Here is a 21,074-nt window from a genome sequence, read left to right as displayed (position 1 = left end):
TCTGATCCACTCTGTGATCTACTCTCTCTCTCTCTGATCCACTCTCTGTGATCTACTCTCTCTCTGATCCACTCTCTGATCTACTCTCTCTCTGATCCACTCTGTGATCTACTCTCTCTCTGATCCACTCTGTGATCTACTCTCTCTCTCTGATCCACTCTCTGTGATTTACTCTCTCTCTCTGATCCACTCTGTGATCTACTCTGTCTGATGCACTCTGTGATCTACTCTCTCTCTCTGATCCACTCTGTGATCTACTCTCTCTCTGATCCACTCTGTGATCTACTCTCTCTGATCCACTCTGATCTACTCTCTCTCTACTCCACTCTGTGATCTACTCTCGCTCTGATCCACTCTGTGATCTACTCTCTCTCTGATCCACTCTGTGATCTACTCGCTCTCTCTGATTCACTCTCGCTGATTCACTCTCTCTGATTCACTCTCTGTGATCTACTCTCTCTCTGATCCACTCTGTGATCTACTCTCTCTCTGATTCACTCTGTGATCTACTCTCTCTGATTCACTCTCTGTGATCTACTCTCTCTCTGATTCACTCTCTGTGATCTACTCTCTCTCTGATTCACTCTCTGTGATCTACTCTCTCTGATTCACTCTCTGTGATCTACTCTCTCTCTGATCCACTCTGTGATCTACTCTCTCTGATTCACTCTCTGTGATTCACTCTCTCTCTGATCCACTCTCTGTAATCCACTCTCTCTCTCTGATTCACTCTGTGATCTACTCTCACTCTGATCCACTCTGTGATCTACTCTCTCTGATCCACTCTGTGATCTACTCTCTCTCTGATCCACTCTGTGATCTACTCTCTCTCTCCAATCTACTGTGATCTACTCTCTCTCTCCGATCTACTCTGTGATCTACTCTCTCTCTGATCCACTCTGTGATTTACTCTCTCTCTCTCTCCGATCCACTCTGTGATCTACTCTCTCTCTGACCCACTCCCTTGTGATCTACTCTCTCTATCTCTCTCTCTAATCCAGTTGGGATGCCCAAAGCAAAACTCCCCCCTCCCCACCAGCGAAGCCTGCGTAGCGGGGGGAGGGCGATGAAATCGGCCTCAGTGCCTCTGGGTTAGGGGAGTGAGGAGGGGTGGAGGTGGGAGGGGGAGAGGGAGAGGTCAGCCAGGTGCTCCAGTCACCGATCATCGTCCAGTCCGAAGTGGCTGCGCTTGGCTGTCAGGTGTGGGTTGGCCCCGACGCCCGCTGCAGTCGAATAGCACACGTGACGAACGGGCACCTTCGGGGGGGATAAGGGGCGATGGGGGCGGGCGGGGGGAGGAGGGTGTGGGTGAACCTCTCAGGCAAATGGAATTAAGCAGAACGAACTCAGGGCTGGAATGCAAACCAACTCTGGCTGGGAGCCGATTACCTGGACATGGGGCGGCCCGATCTCCCCACAAAGTTTCCTAAATAGGATCTTCCACACACAGTGGGACAGACTGACCCGACTGGCAATGACATCATCCAGCACACACATCCTTCACTCGCAAAACCAACATTAAGCCCAGGCGGCAACTTAAAGGGACAGGCACTCAAATTTAAAGGGGCATGCACCGGAATTTTCAAGGTAAGGCACTCCAATATAAAGGGAAAGGCACCCCAATTTAAAGGGGCAGGCGCGGCAATTTAAAGGGACGGGTAATTTCGATATATCCCGCACCCCTCACTGTAACACTCTGATATACCCCACACCCCTCACTGTAACACTCTGATATATCCCGCACCCCTCACTGTAACACTCTGATATACCCCACACCCCTCACTGTAACACTCTGATATACCCCACACCCCTCACTGTAACACTCTGATATACCCCACACCCCTCACTGTAACACTCTGATATACCCCACACCCCTCAGTGTAACACTCTGATATACCCCACACCCCTCACTGTAACACTCTGATATATCCCACACCCCTCACTGTAACACTCTGATATACCCCACACCCCTCACTGTAACACTCTGATATACCCCACACCCCTCACTGTAACACTCTGATATATCCCACACCCCTCACTGTAACACTCTGATATACCCCACACCCCTCACTGTAACACACTGATATATCCCACACCCCACACTGTAACACTCTGATATATCCCACACCCCTCACTGTAACACACTGATATATCCCACACCCCACACTGTAACACTCTGATATATCCCACACCCCTCACTGTAACACACTGATATACCCCACACCCCTCACTGTAACACTCTGATATACCCCACACCCCTCACTGTAACACTCTGATATACCCCACACCCCTCACTGTAACACTCTGATATACCCCACACCCCTCACTGTAACACTCTGATATATCCCACACCCCTCACTGTAACACTCTGATATATCCCACACCCCTCACTGTAACACTCTGATATACCCCACACCCCTCACTGTAACACTCTGATATATCCCACACCCCTCACTGTAACACTCTGATATATCCCACACCCCTCACTGAAACACTCTGATATACCCCACACCCCTCACTGTAACACTCTGATATATCCCACACCCCTCACTGTAACACTCTGATATATCCCACACCCCTCACTGTAACACTCTGATATATCCCACACCCCTCACTGTAACACTCTGATATATCCCACACCCCTCACTGTAACACTCTGATATACCCCACACCCCTCACTGTAACACTCTGATATATCCCACACCCCTCACTGTAACACTCTGATATACCCCACACCCCTCACTGTAACACTCTGATATATCCCACACCCCTCACTGTAACACTCTGATATATCCCACACCCCTCACTGTAACACTCTGATATACCCCACACCCCTCACTGTAACACTCTGATATACCCCTCACTGTAACACTCTGATATACCCCACACCCCTCACTGTAACACTCTGATATATCCCACACCCCTCACTGTAACACTCTGATATACCCCACACCCCTCACTGTAACACTCTGATATACCCCACACCCCTCACTGTAACACTCTGATATATCCCACACCCCTCACTGTAACACTCTGATATATCCCACACCCCTCACTGTAACACTCTGATATATCCCACACCCCTCACTGTAACACTCTGATATATCCCACACCCCTCACTGTAACACTCTGATATACCCCACACCCCTCACTGTAACACTCTGATATACCCCACACCCCTCACTGTAACACTCTGATATATCCCACACCCCTCACTGTAACACTCTGATATACCCCACACCCCTCACTGTAACACTCTGATATACCCCACACCCCTCACTGTAACACTCTGATATATCCCACACCCCTCACTGTAACACTCTGATATACCCCACACCTCTGACTGTAACACTCTGATATATCCCACACCCCTCACTGTAACACTCTGATATACCCCACACCCCTCACTGTAACACTCTGATATACCCCACACCCCTCACTGGAACACTCTGATATATCCCACACCCCTCACTGTAACACTCTGATATACCCCACACCCCTCACTGTAACACTCTGATATATCCCACACCCGTCACTGTAACACTCTGATATACCCCACACCCCTCACTGTAACACTCTGATATATCCCACACCCCTCACTGTAACACTCTGATATATCCCACACCCCTCACTGTAACACTCTGATATATCCCACACCCCTCACTGTAACACTCTGATATATCCCACACCCCTCACTGTAACACTCTGATATACCCCACACCCCTCACTGTAACACTCTGATATACCCCACACCCCTCACTGTAACACTCTGATATATCCCACACCCCTCACTGTAACACTCTGATATATCCCACACCCCTCACTGTCACACTCTGATATACCCCACACCCCTCACAGTAACACTCTGATATACCCCACACCCCTCACTGTAACACTCTGATATACCCCACACCCCTCACTGTAACACTCTGATATATCCCACACCCCTCACTGTAACACTCTGATATATCCCACACCCCTCACAGTAACACTCTGATATACCCCACACCCCTCACTGTAACACTCTGATATACCCCACACCCCTCACAGTAACACTCTGATATACCCCACAACCCTGACTGTAACACTCTGATATACCCCACACCCCTCACTGTAACACTCTGATATATCCCACACCCCTCACTGTAACACTCTGATATACCCCACACCCCTCACTGTAACACTCTGATATACCCCACACCCCTCACTGTAACACTCTGATATACCCCACACCCCTCACTGTAACACTCTGATATATCCCACACCCCTCACTGTAACACTCTGATATATCCCACACCCCTCACTGTAACACTCTGATATACCCCACACCCCTCACTGTAACACTCTGATATACCCCACACCCCTCACTGTAACACTCTGATATATCCCACACCCCTCACTGTAACACTCTGATATACCCCACACCCCTCACTGTAACACTCTGATATATCCCACACCCCTCACTGTAACACTCTGATATATCCCACACCTCTGACTGTAACACTCTGATATATCCCACACCCCTCACTGTAACACTCTGATATACCCCACACCCCTCACTGTAACACTCTGATATACCCCACACCCCTCACTGGAACACTCTGATATATCCCACACCCCTCACTGTAACACTCTGATATACCCCACACCCCTCACTGTAACACTCTGATATATCCCACACCCGTCACTGTAACACTCTGATATACCCCACACCCCTCACTGTAACACACTGATATACCCCACACCCCTCACTGTAACACTCTGATATACCCCACACCCCTCACTGTAACACTCTGATATATCCCACACCCCTCACTGTAACACTCTGATATACCCCACACCCCTCACTGTAACACTCTGATATACCCCACACCCGTCACTGTAACACTCTGATATACCCCACACCCCTCACTGTAACACTCTGATATACCCCACACCCGTCACTGTAACACTCTGATATACCCCACACCCCTCACTGTAACACTCTGATATATCCCACACCCCTCACTGTAACACTCTGATATATCCCACACCCCTCACTGTAACACTCTGATATATCCCACACCCCTCACTGTAACACTCTGATATACCCCACACCCCTCACTGTAACACTCTGATATACCCCACACCCCTCACTGTAACACTCTGATATACCCCACACCCCTCACTGTAACACTCTGATATACCCCACACCCCTCACTGTAACACTCTGATATACCCCACACCCGTCACTGTAACACTCTGATATACCCCACACCCCTCACTGTAACACTCCGATACACCAGATGCCTCATGGTCAGCGAAGGGTTAACACCATCGCACCCCGGGCCGAGAGAGAGAGAGAGAGAGACAGGATAATATCACTGAGTGTATTAGCTGGCACAGGAAGCTGACCTGCGACCCCTTGTGCATTCCACTGACCAAATTTGGGCACAGGAGACAAGGAGAGACCTGGGAGGGGGTTGGTGGTGGGATTGGGGCTGGGGGCTGCGGAGGAGGAGGAGGAGGGGGGTGGCCAGAGCAGTGAGTCAGCAAGGGAATATCAGATCCATCCTCGGCGTGAGTCAGTGAGGCTGCTGAAACAGGGCAGAGTGCGAGCCAGCGGGGAGGAATCTGTGGAGATTACTGAGGCAACAGAAAGGAATGTTCCTGCTGCAGCGTTAGGACTGCAGGGAATTCTCGCATTCAGCCCCCCTCCCCCACTCCCTCCTCCCCCCCCCCACCCCGCCTCCGAGTGGGAGTGGAAGGAAGGGGGGGGCCGACTCGGTGCCTCGAGGAGGGGTCGGGGGAAGAGGCTGTGGGAATAGGGGGGGGGGGGGGAGGGGGGGCGTTCCCTCACCCCGTGCAGGTCGGGCGAGGGCCGGACCGGTCGAGATTGCGACGCCCCCCGTGGGCGAATAGCCCACGCGAAAGAGCGGTCGCTGGGCAGCGGGTCCCACGGAATCCGCACCCCCGGCGAGAGTCAGCGCCTTCGGTGGCGGGGCGGTGGGAGGGGGGGTGTTGGTGGTTGGAGGAATTTGGCAAAACTACAGGGGAGCAGGGTTGGGAAGGGGACGGGGCGCGCTCTTACCCGGGAGGGGCGCTGCCGCAGGCGGCCGATCTCCTCGCGGAAGTGGTGGATTTCGTCGGCCATGGACTGATTGTCCTTCTCAACACGATCATACTTCTCCAGGACAGCGATGAGCTGGGCTTTCGCCAAGGCTGCCTGACAAGAGAAACATCGCTCAGTGAAGCCAAACACTCCCGGGTATCCGTCCTTCTATTTATAAACCCCTCCCGAACCCCTCGATTAGATTCCAGTCTGTAACTCACTCCCGGGTATCTGTTATTCTATATATAAACCCCCCGAACCCCTCGATTAGATTCCAGCCTGTAACTCACTCCCGGGTATCTGTTATTCTATATATAAACCCCCCGAACCCCTCGATTAGATTCCAGTCTGTAACTCACTCCCGGGTATCTGTTATTCTCTATATAAACCCCCCGAACCCCTCGATTAGATTCCAGTCTGTAACTCACTCCCGGGTATCTGTTATTCTATATATAAACCCCCCGAACCCCTCGATTAGATTCCAGTCTGTAACTCACTCCCGGGTATCTGTTATTCTAAATATAAACCCCCCGAACCCCTCGATTAGATTCCAGTCTGTAACTCACTCCCGGGTATCTGTTATTCTATATATAAACCCCCCGAACCCCTCGATTAGATTCCAGTCTGTAACTCACTCCCGGGTATCTGTTATTCTATATATAAACCCCCCGAACCCCTCGATTAGATTCCAGCCTGTAACTCACTCCCGGGTATCTGTTATTCTATATATAAACCCCCCGAACCCCTCGATTAGATTCCAGTCTGTAACTCACTCCCGGGCATCTGTTATTCTATATATAAACCCCCCCGTACCCCTCGATTAGATTCCAGTCTGTAACTCACTCCCGGGTATCTGTTATTCTATATATAAACCCCCCCGAAACCCTCGATCAGATTCCAGCCTGTAACTCACTCCCGGGTATCTGTTATTCTATATATAAACCCCCCCGAACCCCTCGATTAGATTCCAGCCTGTAACTCACTCCCGGGTATCTGTTATTCTATATATAAACCCCCCCGAACCCCTCGATCAGATTCCAGTCTGTAACTCACTCCCGGGTATCTATTATTCTATATATAAACCCCCCGAACCCCACAATCAGATTCCAGTCTGTAACTCACTCCCGGGTATCTGTTATTCTATAAAAAAACCCCCGAACCCCACGATCAGATTCCAGTCTGTAACTCACTCCCGGGTATCTGTTATTCTATATATAAACCCCCCCGAACCCCTCGATTAGATTCCAGTCTGTAACTCACTCCCGGGTATCTGTTATTCTATATATAAACCCCCGAACCCCACGATCAGATTCCAGTCTGTAACTCACTCCAGGGTATCTGTTATTCTATATATAAACCCCCCCGAACCCCTCGATCAGATTCCAGTCTGTAACTCACTCCCGGGTATCTGTTATTCTATATATAAACCCCCCCGAACCCCTCGATCAGATTCCAGTCTGTAACTCACTCCCGGGTATCTGTTATTCGATATATAAACCCCCCGAACCCCACGATCAGATTCCAGTCTGTAACTCACTCCCGGGTATCTGTTATTCTATATATAAACCCCCCGAACCCCACGATCAGATTCCAGTCTGGAACTCACTCCCGGGTATCTGTTATTCTATATATAAACCCCCCCGAACCCCTCGATTAGATTCCAGTCTGTAACTCACTCCCGGGTATCTGTTATTCTATATATAAACCCCCCGAACCCCACGATCAGATTCCAGTCTGTAACTCACTCCAGGGTATCTGTTATTCTATATATAAACCCCCCCGAACCCCTCGATCAGATTCCAGTCTGTAACTCACTCCCGGGTATCTGTTATTCTATATATAAACCCCCCGAACCCCTCGATTAGATTCCAGTCTGTAACTCACTCCCGGGTATCTGTTATTCTATATATAAACCCTCCGAACCCCTCGATTAGATTCCAGTCTGTAACTCACTCCCGGGTATCTGTTATTCTATATATAAACCCCCCCCGAACCCCTCGATTAGATTCCAGCCTGTAACTCACTCCCGGGTATCTGTTATTCTATATATAAACCCCCCCGAACCCCTCGATCAGATTCCAGTCTGTAACTCACTCCCGGGTATCTGTTATTCTATATATAAACCCCCCCGAACCCCTCGATTAGATTCCAGTCTGTAACTCACTCCCGGGTATCTGTTATTCTATATATAAACCCCCCGAACCCCTCGATCAGATTCCAGTCTGTAACTCACTCCCGGGTATCTGTTATTCTATATATAAACCCCCCGAACCCCTCGATTAGATTCCAGTCTGTAACTCACTCCCGGGTATCTGTTATTCTATATATAAACCCCCCCAAACCCCTCGATTAGATTCCAGTCTGCAACTCACTCCCGGGTATCTGTTATTCTATATATAAACCCCCCCGAACCCCTCGATCAGATTCCAGTCTGTAACTCACTCCCGGGTATCTGTTATTCTATATATAAACCCCCCCTGAACCCCTCGATCAGATTCCAGTCTGTAACTCACTCCCGGGTATCTGTTATTCTATATATAAACCCCCCCGAACCCCTCGATCAGATTCCAGTCTGTAACTCACTCCCGGGTATCTGTTATTCTATATATAAACCCCCCCGAACCCCTCGATCAGATTCCAGCCTGTAACTCACTCCCGGGTATCTGTTATTCTATATATAAACCCCCCGAACCCCTCGATTAGATTCCAGTCTGTAACTCACTCCCGGGTATCTGTTATTCTATATATAAACCCCCCGAACCCCTCGATTAGATTCCAGCCTGTAACTCACTCCCGGGTATCTGTTATTCTATATATAAACCCTCCGAACCCCTCGATTAGATTCCAGTCTGTAACTCACTCCCGGGTATCTGTTATTCTATATATAAACCCCCCCGAACCCCTCAATTAGATTCCAGTCTGTAACTCACTCCCGGGTATCTGTTATTCTCTATATAAACCCCCCCGAACCCCTCGATTAGATTCCAGCCTTTAACTCACTCCCGGGTATCTGTTATTCTATATATAAACCCCCCCGAACCCCTCGATTAGATTCCAGCCTGTAACTCACTCCCGGGTATCTGTTATTCTATATATAAATCCCCCCCGAACCCCTTGATCAGATTCCAGTCTGTAACTCACTCCCGGGTATCTGTTATTCTATATATAAACCCCCCCCGAACCCCTCGATTAGATTCCAGCCTGTAACTCACTCCCGGGTATCTGTTATTCTATATATAAACCCCCCCGAACCCCTCGATTAGATTCCAGCCTGTAACTCACTCCCGGGTATCTGTTATTCCATATATAAACCCCCCGAACCCCTCGATTAGATTCCAGTCTGTAACTCACTCCCGGGTATCTGTTATTCTATATATAAACCCCCCGAACCCCTCGATTAGATTCCAGCCTGAAACTCACTCCCGTGTATCTGTTATTCTATATATAAACTCCCCGAACCCCTCGATTAGATTCCAGTCTGTAACTCACTCCCGGGTATCTGTTATTCTATATATAAACCCCTCCCGAACCCCTCGATTAGATTCCAGTCTGTAACTCACTCCCGGGTATCTGTTATTCTATATATAAACCCCCCGAACCCCTCGATTAGATTCCAGCCTGTAACTCACTCCCGGGTATCTGTTATTCTATATATAAACCCCCCAAACCCCTCGATTAGATTCCAGCCTGTAACTCACTCCCGGGTATCTGTTATTCTATATATAAACCCCCCGAACCCCTCGATTAGATTCCAGCCTGTAACTCACTCCCGGGTATCTGTTATTCTATATATAAACCCCCCCCGAACCCCTCGATTAGATTCCAGCCTGTAACTCACTCCCGGGTATCTGTTATTCTGTATATAACCCCCCCCGAACCCCTCGATTAGATTCCAGTCTGTAACTCACTCCCGGGTATCTGTTATTCTATATATAAACCCTCCGAACCCCTCGATTAGATTCCAGTCTGTAACTCACTCCCGGGTATCTGTTATTCTATATATAAACCCCCCGAACCCCTCGATTAGATTCCAGTCTGTAACTCACTCCCGGGTATCTGTTATTCTATATATAAACCCCCCGAACCCCTCGATTAGATTCCAGCCTGTAACTCACTCCCGGGTATCTGTTATTCTATATATAAACCCCCCGAACCCCTCGATTAGATTCCAGCCTGTAACTCACTCCCGGGTATCTGTTATTCTATATATAAACCCTCCGAACCCCTCGATTAGATTCCAGTCTGTAACTCACTCCCGGATATCTGTTATTCTATGTATAAACCCTCCGAACCCCTCGATTAGATTCCAGTCTGTAACTCACTCCCGGGTATCTGTTATTCTATATATAAACCCCCCCGAACCCCTCGATTAGATTCCAGCCTGTAACTCACTCCCGGGTATCTGTTATTCTATATATAAACCCCCCGAACCCCTCGATTAGATTCCAGCCTGTAACGCACTCCCGGGTATCTGTTATTCTATAAATAAATCCCGAACCCCTCGATGAGATTCCAGCCTGTAACTCACTCCCGGGTATCTGTTATTCTATATATAAACCCCCCGAACCCCTCGATTAGATTCCAGTCTGTAACTCACTCCCGGGTATCTGTTATTCTATATATAAACCCCCCGAACCCCTCGATTAGATTCCAGTCTGTAACTCACTCCCGGGTATCTGTTATTCGATATATAAACCCCCCGAACCCCTCGATTAGATTCCAGTCTGTAACTCACTCCCGGGTATCTGTTATTCTATATATAAACCCCCCGAACCCCTCGATTAGATTCCAGCCTGTAACTCACTCCCGGGTATCTGTTATTCTATATATAAACCCCCCGAACCCCTCGATTAGATTCCAGCCTGTAACTCACTCCCGGGTATCTGTTATTCTATATATAAACCCCACCGAACCCCTCGATTAGATTCCAGTCTGTAACTCACTCCCGGGTATCTGTTATTCTATATATAAACCCCACCGAACCCCTCGATTAGATTCCAGCCTGTAACTCACTCCCGAGTATCTGTTATTCTATATATAAACCCCCCGAACCCCTCGATTAGATTCCAGTCTGTAACTCACTCCCGGGTATCTGTTATTTTATAAAAAACTCCCCCCGAACCCCTCGATTAGATTCCAGTCTGTAACTCACTCCCGAGTATCTGTTATTCTATATATAAACCCCCCGAACCCCTCGATTAGATTCCAGTCTGTAACTCACTCCCGAGTATCTGTTATTCTATATATAAACCCCCCCGAACCCCTCGATTAGATTCCAGCCTGTAACTCACTCCCGGGTATCTGTTATTCTATATATAAACCCCCCCGAACCCCTCGATTAGATTCCAGCCTGTAACTCACTCCCGGGTATCTGTTATTCTGTATATAAACGCTCCCGAACCCCTCGATTAGATTCCAGTCTGTCACTCACTCCCGGGTATCTGTTATTCTATATATAAACCCCCCGAACGCCTCGATTAGATTCCAGTCTGTAACTCACTCCCGGGTATCTGTTATTCTATATATAAACCCTCCGAACCCCTCGATTAGATTCCAGTCTGTAACTCACTCCCGGGTATCTGTTATTCTATATATAAACCCCACCGAACCCCTCGATTAGATTCCAGTCTGTAACTCACTCCCGAGTATCTGTTATTCTATATATAAACCCCCCGAACCCCTCGATTAGATTCCAGTCTGTAACTCACTCCCGGGTATCTGTTATTCTATATATAAACCCCCCCCGAACCCCTCGATTAGATTCCAGCCTGTAACTCACTCCCGGGTATCTGTTATTCTATATATAAACCCCCCCGAACCCCTCGATTAGATTCCAGCCTGTAACTCACTCCCGGGTATCTGTTATTCCATATATAAACCCCCCGAACCCCTCGATTAGATTCCAGTCTGTAACTCACTCCCGGGTATCTGTTATTCTATATATAAACCCCCCGAACCCCTCGATTAGATTCCAGCCTGAAACTCACTCCCGTGTATCTGTTATTCTATATATAAACTCCCCGAACCCCTCGATTAGATTCCAGTCTGTAACTCACTCCCGGGTATCTGTTATTCTATATATAAACCCCTCCCGAACCCCTCGATTAGATTCCAGTCTGTAACTCACTCCCGGGTATCTGTTATTCTATATATAAACCCCCCGAACCCCTCGATTAGATTCCAGCCTGTAACTCACTCCCGGGTATCTGTTATTCTGTATATAAACCCCCCAAACCCCTCGATTAGATTCCAGCCTGTAACTCACTCCCGGGTATCTGTTATTCTATATATAAACCCCCCGAACACCTCGATTAGATTCCAGCCTGTAACTCACTCCCGGGTATCTGTTATTCTATATATAAACCCCCCCCGAACCCCTCGATTAGATTCCAGCCTGTAACTCACTCCCGGGTATCTGTTATTCTGTATATAACCCCCCCCGAACCCCTCGATTAGATTCCAGTCTGTAACTCACTCCCGGGTATCTGTTATTCTATATATAAACCCTCCGAACCCCTCGATTAGATTCCAGTCTGTAACTCACTCCCGGGTATCTGTTATTCTATATATAAACCCCCCGAACCCCTCGATTAGATTCCAGTCTGTAACTCACTCCCGGGTATCTGTTATTCTATATATAAACCCCCCGAACCCCTCGATTAGATTCCAGCCTGTAACTCACTCCCGGGTATCTGTTATTCTATATATAAACCCCCCGAACCCCTCGATTAGATTCCAGCCTGTAACTCACTCCCGGGTATCTGTTATTCTATATATAAACCCTCCGAACCCCTCGATTAGATTCCAGTCTGTAACTCACTCCCGGATATCTGTTATTCTATGTATAAACCCTCCGAACCCCTCGATTAGATTCCAGTCTGTAACTCACTCCCGGGTATCTGTTATTCTATATATAAACCCCCCCGAACCCCTCGATTAGATTCCAGCCTGTAACTCACTCCCGGGTATCTGTTATTCTATATATAAACCCCCCGAACCCCTCGATTAGATTCCAGCCTGTAACTCACTCCCGGGTATCTGTTATTCTATAAATAAATCCCGAACCCCTCGATTAGATTCCAGCCTGTAACTCACTCCCGGGTATCTGTTATTCTATATATAAACCCCCCGAACCCCTCGATTAGATTCCAGTCTGTAACTCACTCCCGGGTATCTGTTATTCTATATATAAACCCCCCGAACCCCTCGATTAGATTCCAGTCTGTAACTCACTCCCGGGTATCTGTTATTCTATATATAAACCCCCCGAACCCCTCGATTAGATTCCAGTCTGTAACTCACTCCCGGGTATCTGTTATTCTATATATAAACCCCCCGAACCCCTCGATTAGATTCCAGCCTGTAACTCACTCCCGGGTATCTGTTATTCTATATATAAACCCCCCGAACCCCTCGATTAGATTCCAGCCTGTAACTCACTCCCGGGTATCTGTTATTCTATATATAAACCCCCCCGAACCCCTCGATTAGATTCCAGTCTGTAACTCACTCCCGGGTATCTGTTATTCTATATATAAACCCCACCGAACCCCTCGATTAGATTCCAGCCTGTAACTCACTCCCGAGTATCTGTTATTCTATATATAAACCCCCCGAACCCCTCGATTAGATTCCAGTCTGTAACTCACTCCCGGGTATCTGTTATTCTATAAAAAACCCCCCCCGAACCCCTCGATTAGATTCCAGTCTGTAACTCACTCCCGAGTATCTGTTATTCTATATATAAACCCCCCGAACCCCTCGATTAGATTCCAGTCTGTAACTCACTCCCGAGTATCTGTTATTCTATATATAAACCCCCCCCGAACCCCTCGATTAGATTCCAGCCTGTAACTCACTCCCGGGTATCTGTTATTCTATATATAAACCCCCCCGAACCCCTCGATTAGATTCCAGCCTGTAACTCACTCCCGGGTATCTGTTATTCTGTATATAAACGCTCCCGAACCCCTCGATTAGATTCCAGTCTGTAACTCACTCCCGGGTATCTGTTATTCTATATATAAACCCCCCGAACCCCTCGATTAGATTCCAGTCTGTAACTCACTCCCGGGTATCTGTTATTCTATATATAAACCCTCCGAACCCCTCGATTAGATTCCAGTCTGTAACTCACTCCCGGGTATCTGTTATTCTATATATAAACCCCACCGAACCCCTCGATTAGATTCCAGTCTGTAACTCACTCCCGAGTATCTGTTATTCTATATATAAACCCCCCGAACCCCTCGATTAGATTCCAGTCTGTAACTCACTCCCGGGTATCTGTTATTCTATATATAAACCCCCCCGAACCCCTCGATTAGATTCCAGTCTGTAACTCACTCCCGAGTATCTGTTATTCTGTATATAAACCCCCCGAACCCCTCGATTAGATTCCAGTCTGTAACTCACTCCCGAGTATCTGTTATTATATATATAAACCCCCCCGAACCCCTCGATTAGATTCCAGCCTGTAACTCACTCCCGGGTATCTGTTATTCTATATATAAACGCTCCCGAACCCCTCGATTAGATTCCAGCCTGTAACTCACTCCCGGGTATCTGTTATTCTATATATAAACCCCCCGAACCCCTCGATTAGATTCCAGTCTGTAACTCACTCCCGGGTATCTGTTATTCTATATATAAACCCCCCCAAACCCTCCGATTAAATTGCCCACCTCTTGATCCGCTTTCTGTGCCCTCTCAATCACTGCCAAGTCCAGGGCGCGGCCTGATAATTTCCTTCTGCTGCCACCGCCCGTCTCGTCTTCTCCGAGATGGTCGAGCTGGGATTTGAGAGATAATCTCTCCTGACTGGAGCTGGAGGGAGAAAATGGGAGGGCGGAGATGGAGGAGAGTGAGATCAGGGCTGTAGCTGCAATGGTGCAACTACCGAGGCATTCCTTCAGACTGGGGCTTGACGCAGGACGGAACCAGATTTGGTCAGGCCGCCGATTGCAATTAAAAAATAAAACCTGTGTCCAGTGCAGGTCCTGCCCAACTTCCTGTTGTCACAATTATCCTTGCTCTTGCTTTTCAAGATTTAACATAGAAACCGCCCATGTAAACATTTGGAATGGAAATCCTGTATGTAAACAGTTGCCCGTCACGGTCGCAGTTGCCGGCTCTGGCCAGTGGGTGGCGCTGCGGAGCGACTTTCCGGAGTCCCCTCTCCCGCCTTGTAGATTCATCAACTGACCCTTGGGAACGCCAGGAAAATACAAAGCAAGGACGGATCGCGGAGGGTAATTTAAAGTGGCTGAGGCCCAAAGATCAGAAAGGTCCCGCAGGCCGAGCCCTCAGCCTGTGGTGTTGGCCGATATTGATGCCGCGGCTGGACTTGACGCTCCCGGGTCAGGGAGCGGGAAGGAAAAGTCCAGCCAGCATCCCTGCTCCTAATGGCCAGCCACAAGTCTCCCGGAAAGTGGAGGGTGCGTGCGGACATGGAGGGTCCCACCACCGCTTCCCCACCCCGGCAACGTCCACTGTGCCAGAGGGCACCGGGTGTGACCGTGTGGCCGTATTCCCGGCGAGGGTCAGCCCCCGTAGAAGGTTTTGAGAAGAGTGACTTTAACCGAGGGTAGGGTGCCCAGATCGGGAGACATCATTTGCCCACGGTGTTCCCAGTGAGCTCAGGAGCTGCAGCACTTTTCCAGATTGAATATTGGTGAGTGTTGGTGAATATTGGTGAATATGAGTCCATATTGGTAAATATTGGTGAATTTCGGTGAATATTGGTGGCGAATGTCAGTGGATGTCATTGAATAACGGTGAATATTGGTGAATGTCGGTGAATATTGGTGAATGTCGGTGAATGTTGGTGAATATCGGTGAATATTGATGAATGTCGGTGAATATTGGTGAATAATGGTGAATTTCGGTGAATATCGATGAATGTTGGTGAATATTGGTGAATTTCAGTGAATATTGGTGAATATTGGTGAATTTCAGTGACTATTGGTGAATGTCAGTGAATATTGGTGAATAATGGTGAATATCGGTGAATGTTGGTGAATAATGGTGAATATTGGTGAATGTCAGTGAATATTGGTGAATGTCAGTGAATATTGGTGAATGTCAGTGAATATTGGTGAATGTCGGTGAATGTCGGTGAATGTTGGTGAATGTCGGTGAATATCGGTGAATTTCAGTGACTATTGGTGAATGTCAGTGAATATTGGTGAATGTCGGTGAATATTGGTGAATGTCAGTGAATGTCGGTGAATGTCAGTGAATATTGGTGAATGTCAGTGAATGTCGGTGAATGTCAGTGAATGTCGGTGAATGTCAGTGAATATTGGTGAATGTCAGTGAATGTTGGTGAATGTCAGTGAATATTGGTGAATGTCAGTGAATGTCGGTGAATGTCAGTGAATATTGGTGAATGTTGGTGAATAATGGTGAATATTGGTGAATTTCAGTGACTATTGGTGAATGTCAGTGAATATTGGTGAATGTCGGTGAATGTCGGTGAATGTCGGTGAATATCGGTGAATATTGGTGAATGTTGGTAAAGATCGGTGAATTTTGGTGATGTATTCTTGTCCGGAGCCCGCTCCCCCCTCCCCCTCCCCTTGTTGCGTCTCCGGAACGTTCCGCGGGCCGCGGCCCGTAATGACCCTCGAGCGAGGCCCCTCACCTCTGCAGCTGGCCCTGCAACTCCTTCACCGTCCAGGCCAGCTCGGACTTCTCCTGTTTCAGCACCCCGCACAGCATCTGCAGGTCCCTGTTCTCCCGCTCCAGGTTGTCCAGTAACCCTGGGGAACAGATCGCAGGCCGGTTACACCGGGAATGCCGGGAGGGAGCCGCCTGCCGATGGACGTGGGGGAGGAGACGGGGGGGGGTGGCGGGGGGACTGGTCTGTTCCAGCTCCGACAGGCACGAACCGCCAATGGGAGGCCCAGCAGGAAAGGCCCAGGCTCCATATCGGGCCTGTGCTGAGTTGGCCGAAGTGAATTTCCGATTGACATCGAGAGGGCTCGAAGATCAGATCCAAGAGGTCAGGGCGACTCTGAAAAAAAGCCAAGACGCCTGGAACACTGTGTACAGATTTTGGCCCCCTCACCGTATAGGGAGTTAACGGCCCCGGAGAGAGCTCGTAACACAGAATAACAATAGCAACAGGGCCTTAAACGTGAGGTAAAAATGGACGCCAACCCAGATATTAGGAGGGGCGACCAAAAGCTCGGTCAAAGAGGGAGGTTTTAAGGAGCGTCTTAAAGGAGGAGGGAGAGAGGCGGAGAGGTTCAGGGAGGGAATTCCAGAGCTTAGGCCAAGGCACGGCCGCCAATGGTGGAACGATGGGAATGCGCAAGAGGCCAGAATCGGAGGGGCGCAGAGATCTGGGAGGGTTGGAGGAGGTTACAGAGGTGGGGATGGCGAGGGCCATGGAGGGGATTCGAACACGAGGATGAGAATTTTTGAAATGGACCGGGAGCACAACGGTAGGTCAGCGAGCACACCGGGCGGGGGGTTGGTGGGGGCGGCGATGGGTGAACGGGACTTGGCCAGAGGGGGGAGGGGGGGAGCAGAGTTTGAGATGGAGGGTGGAAGACGGGAGGCATTGGAACAGTCGAGTCCGGAGATGGAGCAGGGGGATGAAGACAGCTGATCCTCAACGGGTGGGTCAATTGGAGATGAGAGACACAATCGCAAAATATGATGCACAAAAGGGGGCAGGTCGGGAGGAGCTGGAGCCGAGCCCTTGGGAAAGGGAATCTTTGCCGTATGTTGGATGATCTGACCTGAGGTTGATAAAGAAAGAACTTTGCATTTCGACAGCCCCTTTCAACACCTCAGGACGTCCAGTGACGTACTTTTTCTTCGAAGTGCGGTCACTCTTGCAATGTGGGGAACGCAGCAGCCAATTTGCGCACAGCAAGATCCACAAACAGCGATGTGATAAATGACCCAGATCATCTGGTTTTTTTTTTAGTGATGTTGGTTGAGGGATAAATATCGGCCCCAGGACCCCGGGGAGAACTCCCCCCTGCTCTTCTCCGTAATAGCGGCCGTGGGATCTTTTACGTCCCACCTGAGAGGGGCTGACGTCTCGTCCGAAAGACGGCCCCTCCCACAGTGCGGCGCTCTCTCAGTACTGACCCTCCGACAGTGCGGCGCTCCCTCAGTACCGACCCTCCGACAGTGCGGCGCTCCCTCAGTACTGACCCTCCGACAGTGCGGCGCTCCCTCAGTACTGACCCTCCCACAGTGCGGCGCTCCCTCAGTACCGACCCTCCGACAGTGCGGCGCTCCCTCAGTACTGACCCTCCGACAGTGCGGCGCTCCTCAGTACCGACCCTCCGACAGTGCGGCGCTCCCTCAGTACTGACCCTCCGACAGTGCGGCGCTCCCTCAGTACTGACCCTCCGACAGTGCGGCGCTCCCTCAGTAACTGACCCTCCGACAGTGCGGCGCTCCCTCAGTACCGACCTCCGACAGTGCGGCGCTCCTCAGTACTGACCCTCCGACAGTGCGGCGCTCCCTCAGTACCGACCCTCCGACAGTGCGGCGCTCCCTCAGTACCGACCCTCCGACAGTGCGGCGCTCCCTCAGTACTGACCCTCCGACAGTGCGGCGCTCCCTCAGTACTGACCCTCCGACAGTGCGGCGCTCCCTCAGTACCGCCCCTCCGACAGTGCGGCGCTCCCTCAGTACTGACACCGGGGGAGTGTCGGGGCCTGGATTACGGGGCTCGGGTCTCTGGAGTGGGGGCTCGAACCCTCGACCTTTGGACTCCGAGGGGCTCGAGAGAGAGAGAGAGACCCACTGAGGCACGGCCAACACCGTGAAGGTGAAGGGACTACGTTGTGTTCCAGTTCGAAGTTTGTTCCGACTAAATAACTGAAGAAGGACCAGCGGAGGGCGGAGGGTCACAATTTGTGTACGAGGCCAGATCGGGGTCAGATGTCAGGAGGCGGTCCTTTTCCCCGGAGATTAGCAGCGGCCCCTCTGGAAGGGGCGGCCGGCTCGCACCGCGGACGCCGATTCTGCGGAATTCCTTCTGGCTGGGCCGGGGGTCGGCCCGTCCAAGAGGCAGGTATCCTGGCAACGCAAATCGGGTCGTAGCGGCCTCCTGGACCAGTTCCGATCGCCGAGGGGAGAGCGGAGGGGAATTGCCAGATTTTATCAACCCCCCCCCCGCCGCCCGAAACTGGAAATGGGAGTGGGGGGGGTGGGGAGAAAAGATAGGCTATTCGACTGGGTGAGGCGGGTGGAGATCAGATGATGAGGAATACGTCCAGCAGAGTTGGCCACTCTTAAGCTGAGGCTTGACCTCCTGACCTCTGACCGATGCCCCTCGACCCCTCACCCCCCACCCGCCCCCGCCCCCAGCGATTGGGCTGGAGCAGACTTTTCGAAGGCGATGCCGTTGCCCTGGCCGTTCTGCCCCTCACCTTGTAACTGCAGCTGCCGCTGGCTGTCGGCCTGGACTCGCCGCGGCTCCCCCGCGGGCTGCTTGACCGGGTGGTTCTGCGCGGCTCCCGGCTCTCTCTGGGACGAGGAAGAGAGAGAGAGAGAAAAAAAATACACGTGGGTCTCGTGGCGTCTTTTGTTGGCGGGTTAAGGGTTAATAATCGAACGCACCCGTCTAACTGGTGGAGCAACGGGCTTCCTAAGATAATCTTAGCATCGGAGACTCATAGAGAGGTTACAGCAAGGAAGGAGGCCATTCAGCCCATTGAGTCCGTGCTGGTTCTCTGCAAGAGCAATCCAGCCAGTCCCACTCCCCCGCCCTGTCCCCGTAGCCCTGCAAATTTTTCCTTTCAAGTACTTATCCAGTTCCCCTTTTGAAGGCCATGATTGAATCTGCCTCCACCACCCCCTCGGGCAGTGCATTCCAGATCCTAACCACTCGCTGGGTAAAAAGGTTTCTCCTCATGTCGCCTTTGATTCTTTTGCGATCACCTTAAATCTGTGTCCTCTGGTTCTCGACCCTTCCACCAATGGGAACAGTTTCTCTCTATCTACTCTGTCTAGACCCTTCATGATTTTGAGTACCTCGATCAAATCTCCTCGCAACCGTCTCTGTTCCAAGGAGAACAACCCCAGCTTCTCCAGTCTATCCACGGAACTAAAGTCCCTCATCCCTGGAATCATTCTAGTAAATCTCTTCTGCACCCTCTCTAAGGCCCTCACATCTTTCCTAAAGTGCGGTGCCCAGAACTGGACACAATACTCCAGTTGTGGCCGAACCAGTGTTTTATAAAGGTTCATCATGACTTCCTTGCTTTTGTGCTCTGAGCCTCTATTTATAAAGCCCAGGATCCCGTATGCTTTTTTAACCACTTTCTCAACCTGTCCTGATTTGTGCTCATATACCCCCAGATCTCTCTGTTCCTGCTCCCCCTTTAGGATCGTGCCCTCTAGTTTATTTTGCCGCTCCTCGTTCTTCCTACCGAAAATGATCACTTTGCATTTTTCTGCGTTAAATTCCATCTGCCACGTGTCCGCCCGTTCCACCAGCCTGTCTATCTCCTCTTGAAGTCTATCACTATCCTCCTCACTGTTCGCTGCACTTCCAAGTTTTGTGTCGTCTGCAGATTTTGAAATTGAACAGGGAAACCAGCGGCATTTCTGGGAGATGAAAGGATGGATTTTATATGGTTCACTTCAAAGGTCTGATAACGACTGACGAGGGGTGCCCGTGCGAGGGGATGGTGACTGGGACCATCGACCATGAGTGACTGATGCATAACTTTACGGACCAGTCTGTCGGTCATAGGCAGAGGGATTAATTAACCTTTTCCGTCGACCTGAGGGACGGAGGGTCGGGGTGGGCGGCATTGGCCCTCGGTTTAACGTCTCATCGGAAAGACGGCACCTCTGACAGGAGGAGTGGCGGGGGGGGGGGGGGGTGGGGGCGGAGGGAGGGGACCAATCAGCTGGAGCTCCCGCTCCTGATCACAACCCGGCGGCTTCGGACAAGGGGCCCGGGTGGGCGGTGCTGCCCCCCATAGTCGAATAGCCCACCGCA

The 21,074-nt window shown here is 50.2% G+C and overlaps 1 protein-coding gene across 1 annotated transcript; it reads right to left on the bottom strand.

Moving 5' to 3' along the window:
* Window positions 1-6,070: 6,070 nt before the first annotated feature.
* Window positions 6,071-19,646, bottom strand: LOC137309465 (desmoplakin-like; the record flags this gene model as incomplete). The annotated part of the gene is made up of 4 exons (XM_067977665.1): window positions 6,071-6,205; window positions 14,776-14,917; window positions 16,737-16,854; window positions 19,495-19,646. Coding segments are annotated over 4 exons (547 nt in total), but the record flags the coding sequence as incomplete, so codon positions are not given.
* Window positions 19,647-21,074: the final 1,428 nt, after the last annotated feature.

The sequence above is a fragment of the Heptranchias perlo genome, unplaced genomic scaffold (genome assembly GCF_035084215.1).
Source record: "Heptranchias perlo isolate sHepPer1 unplaced genomic scaffold, sHepPer1.hap1 HAP1_SCAFFOLD_1642, whole genome shotgun sequence".
NCBI classification, from domain to species: Eukaryota; Metazoa; Chordata; class Chondrichthyes; order Hexanchiformes; family Hexanchidae; genus Heptranchias; species Heptranchias perlo.
This window is presented reverse-complemented; position numbering and strand designations above follow the sequence as displayed.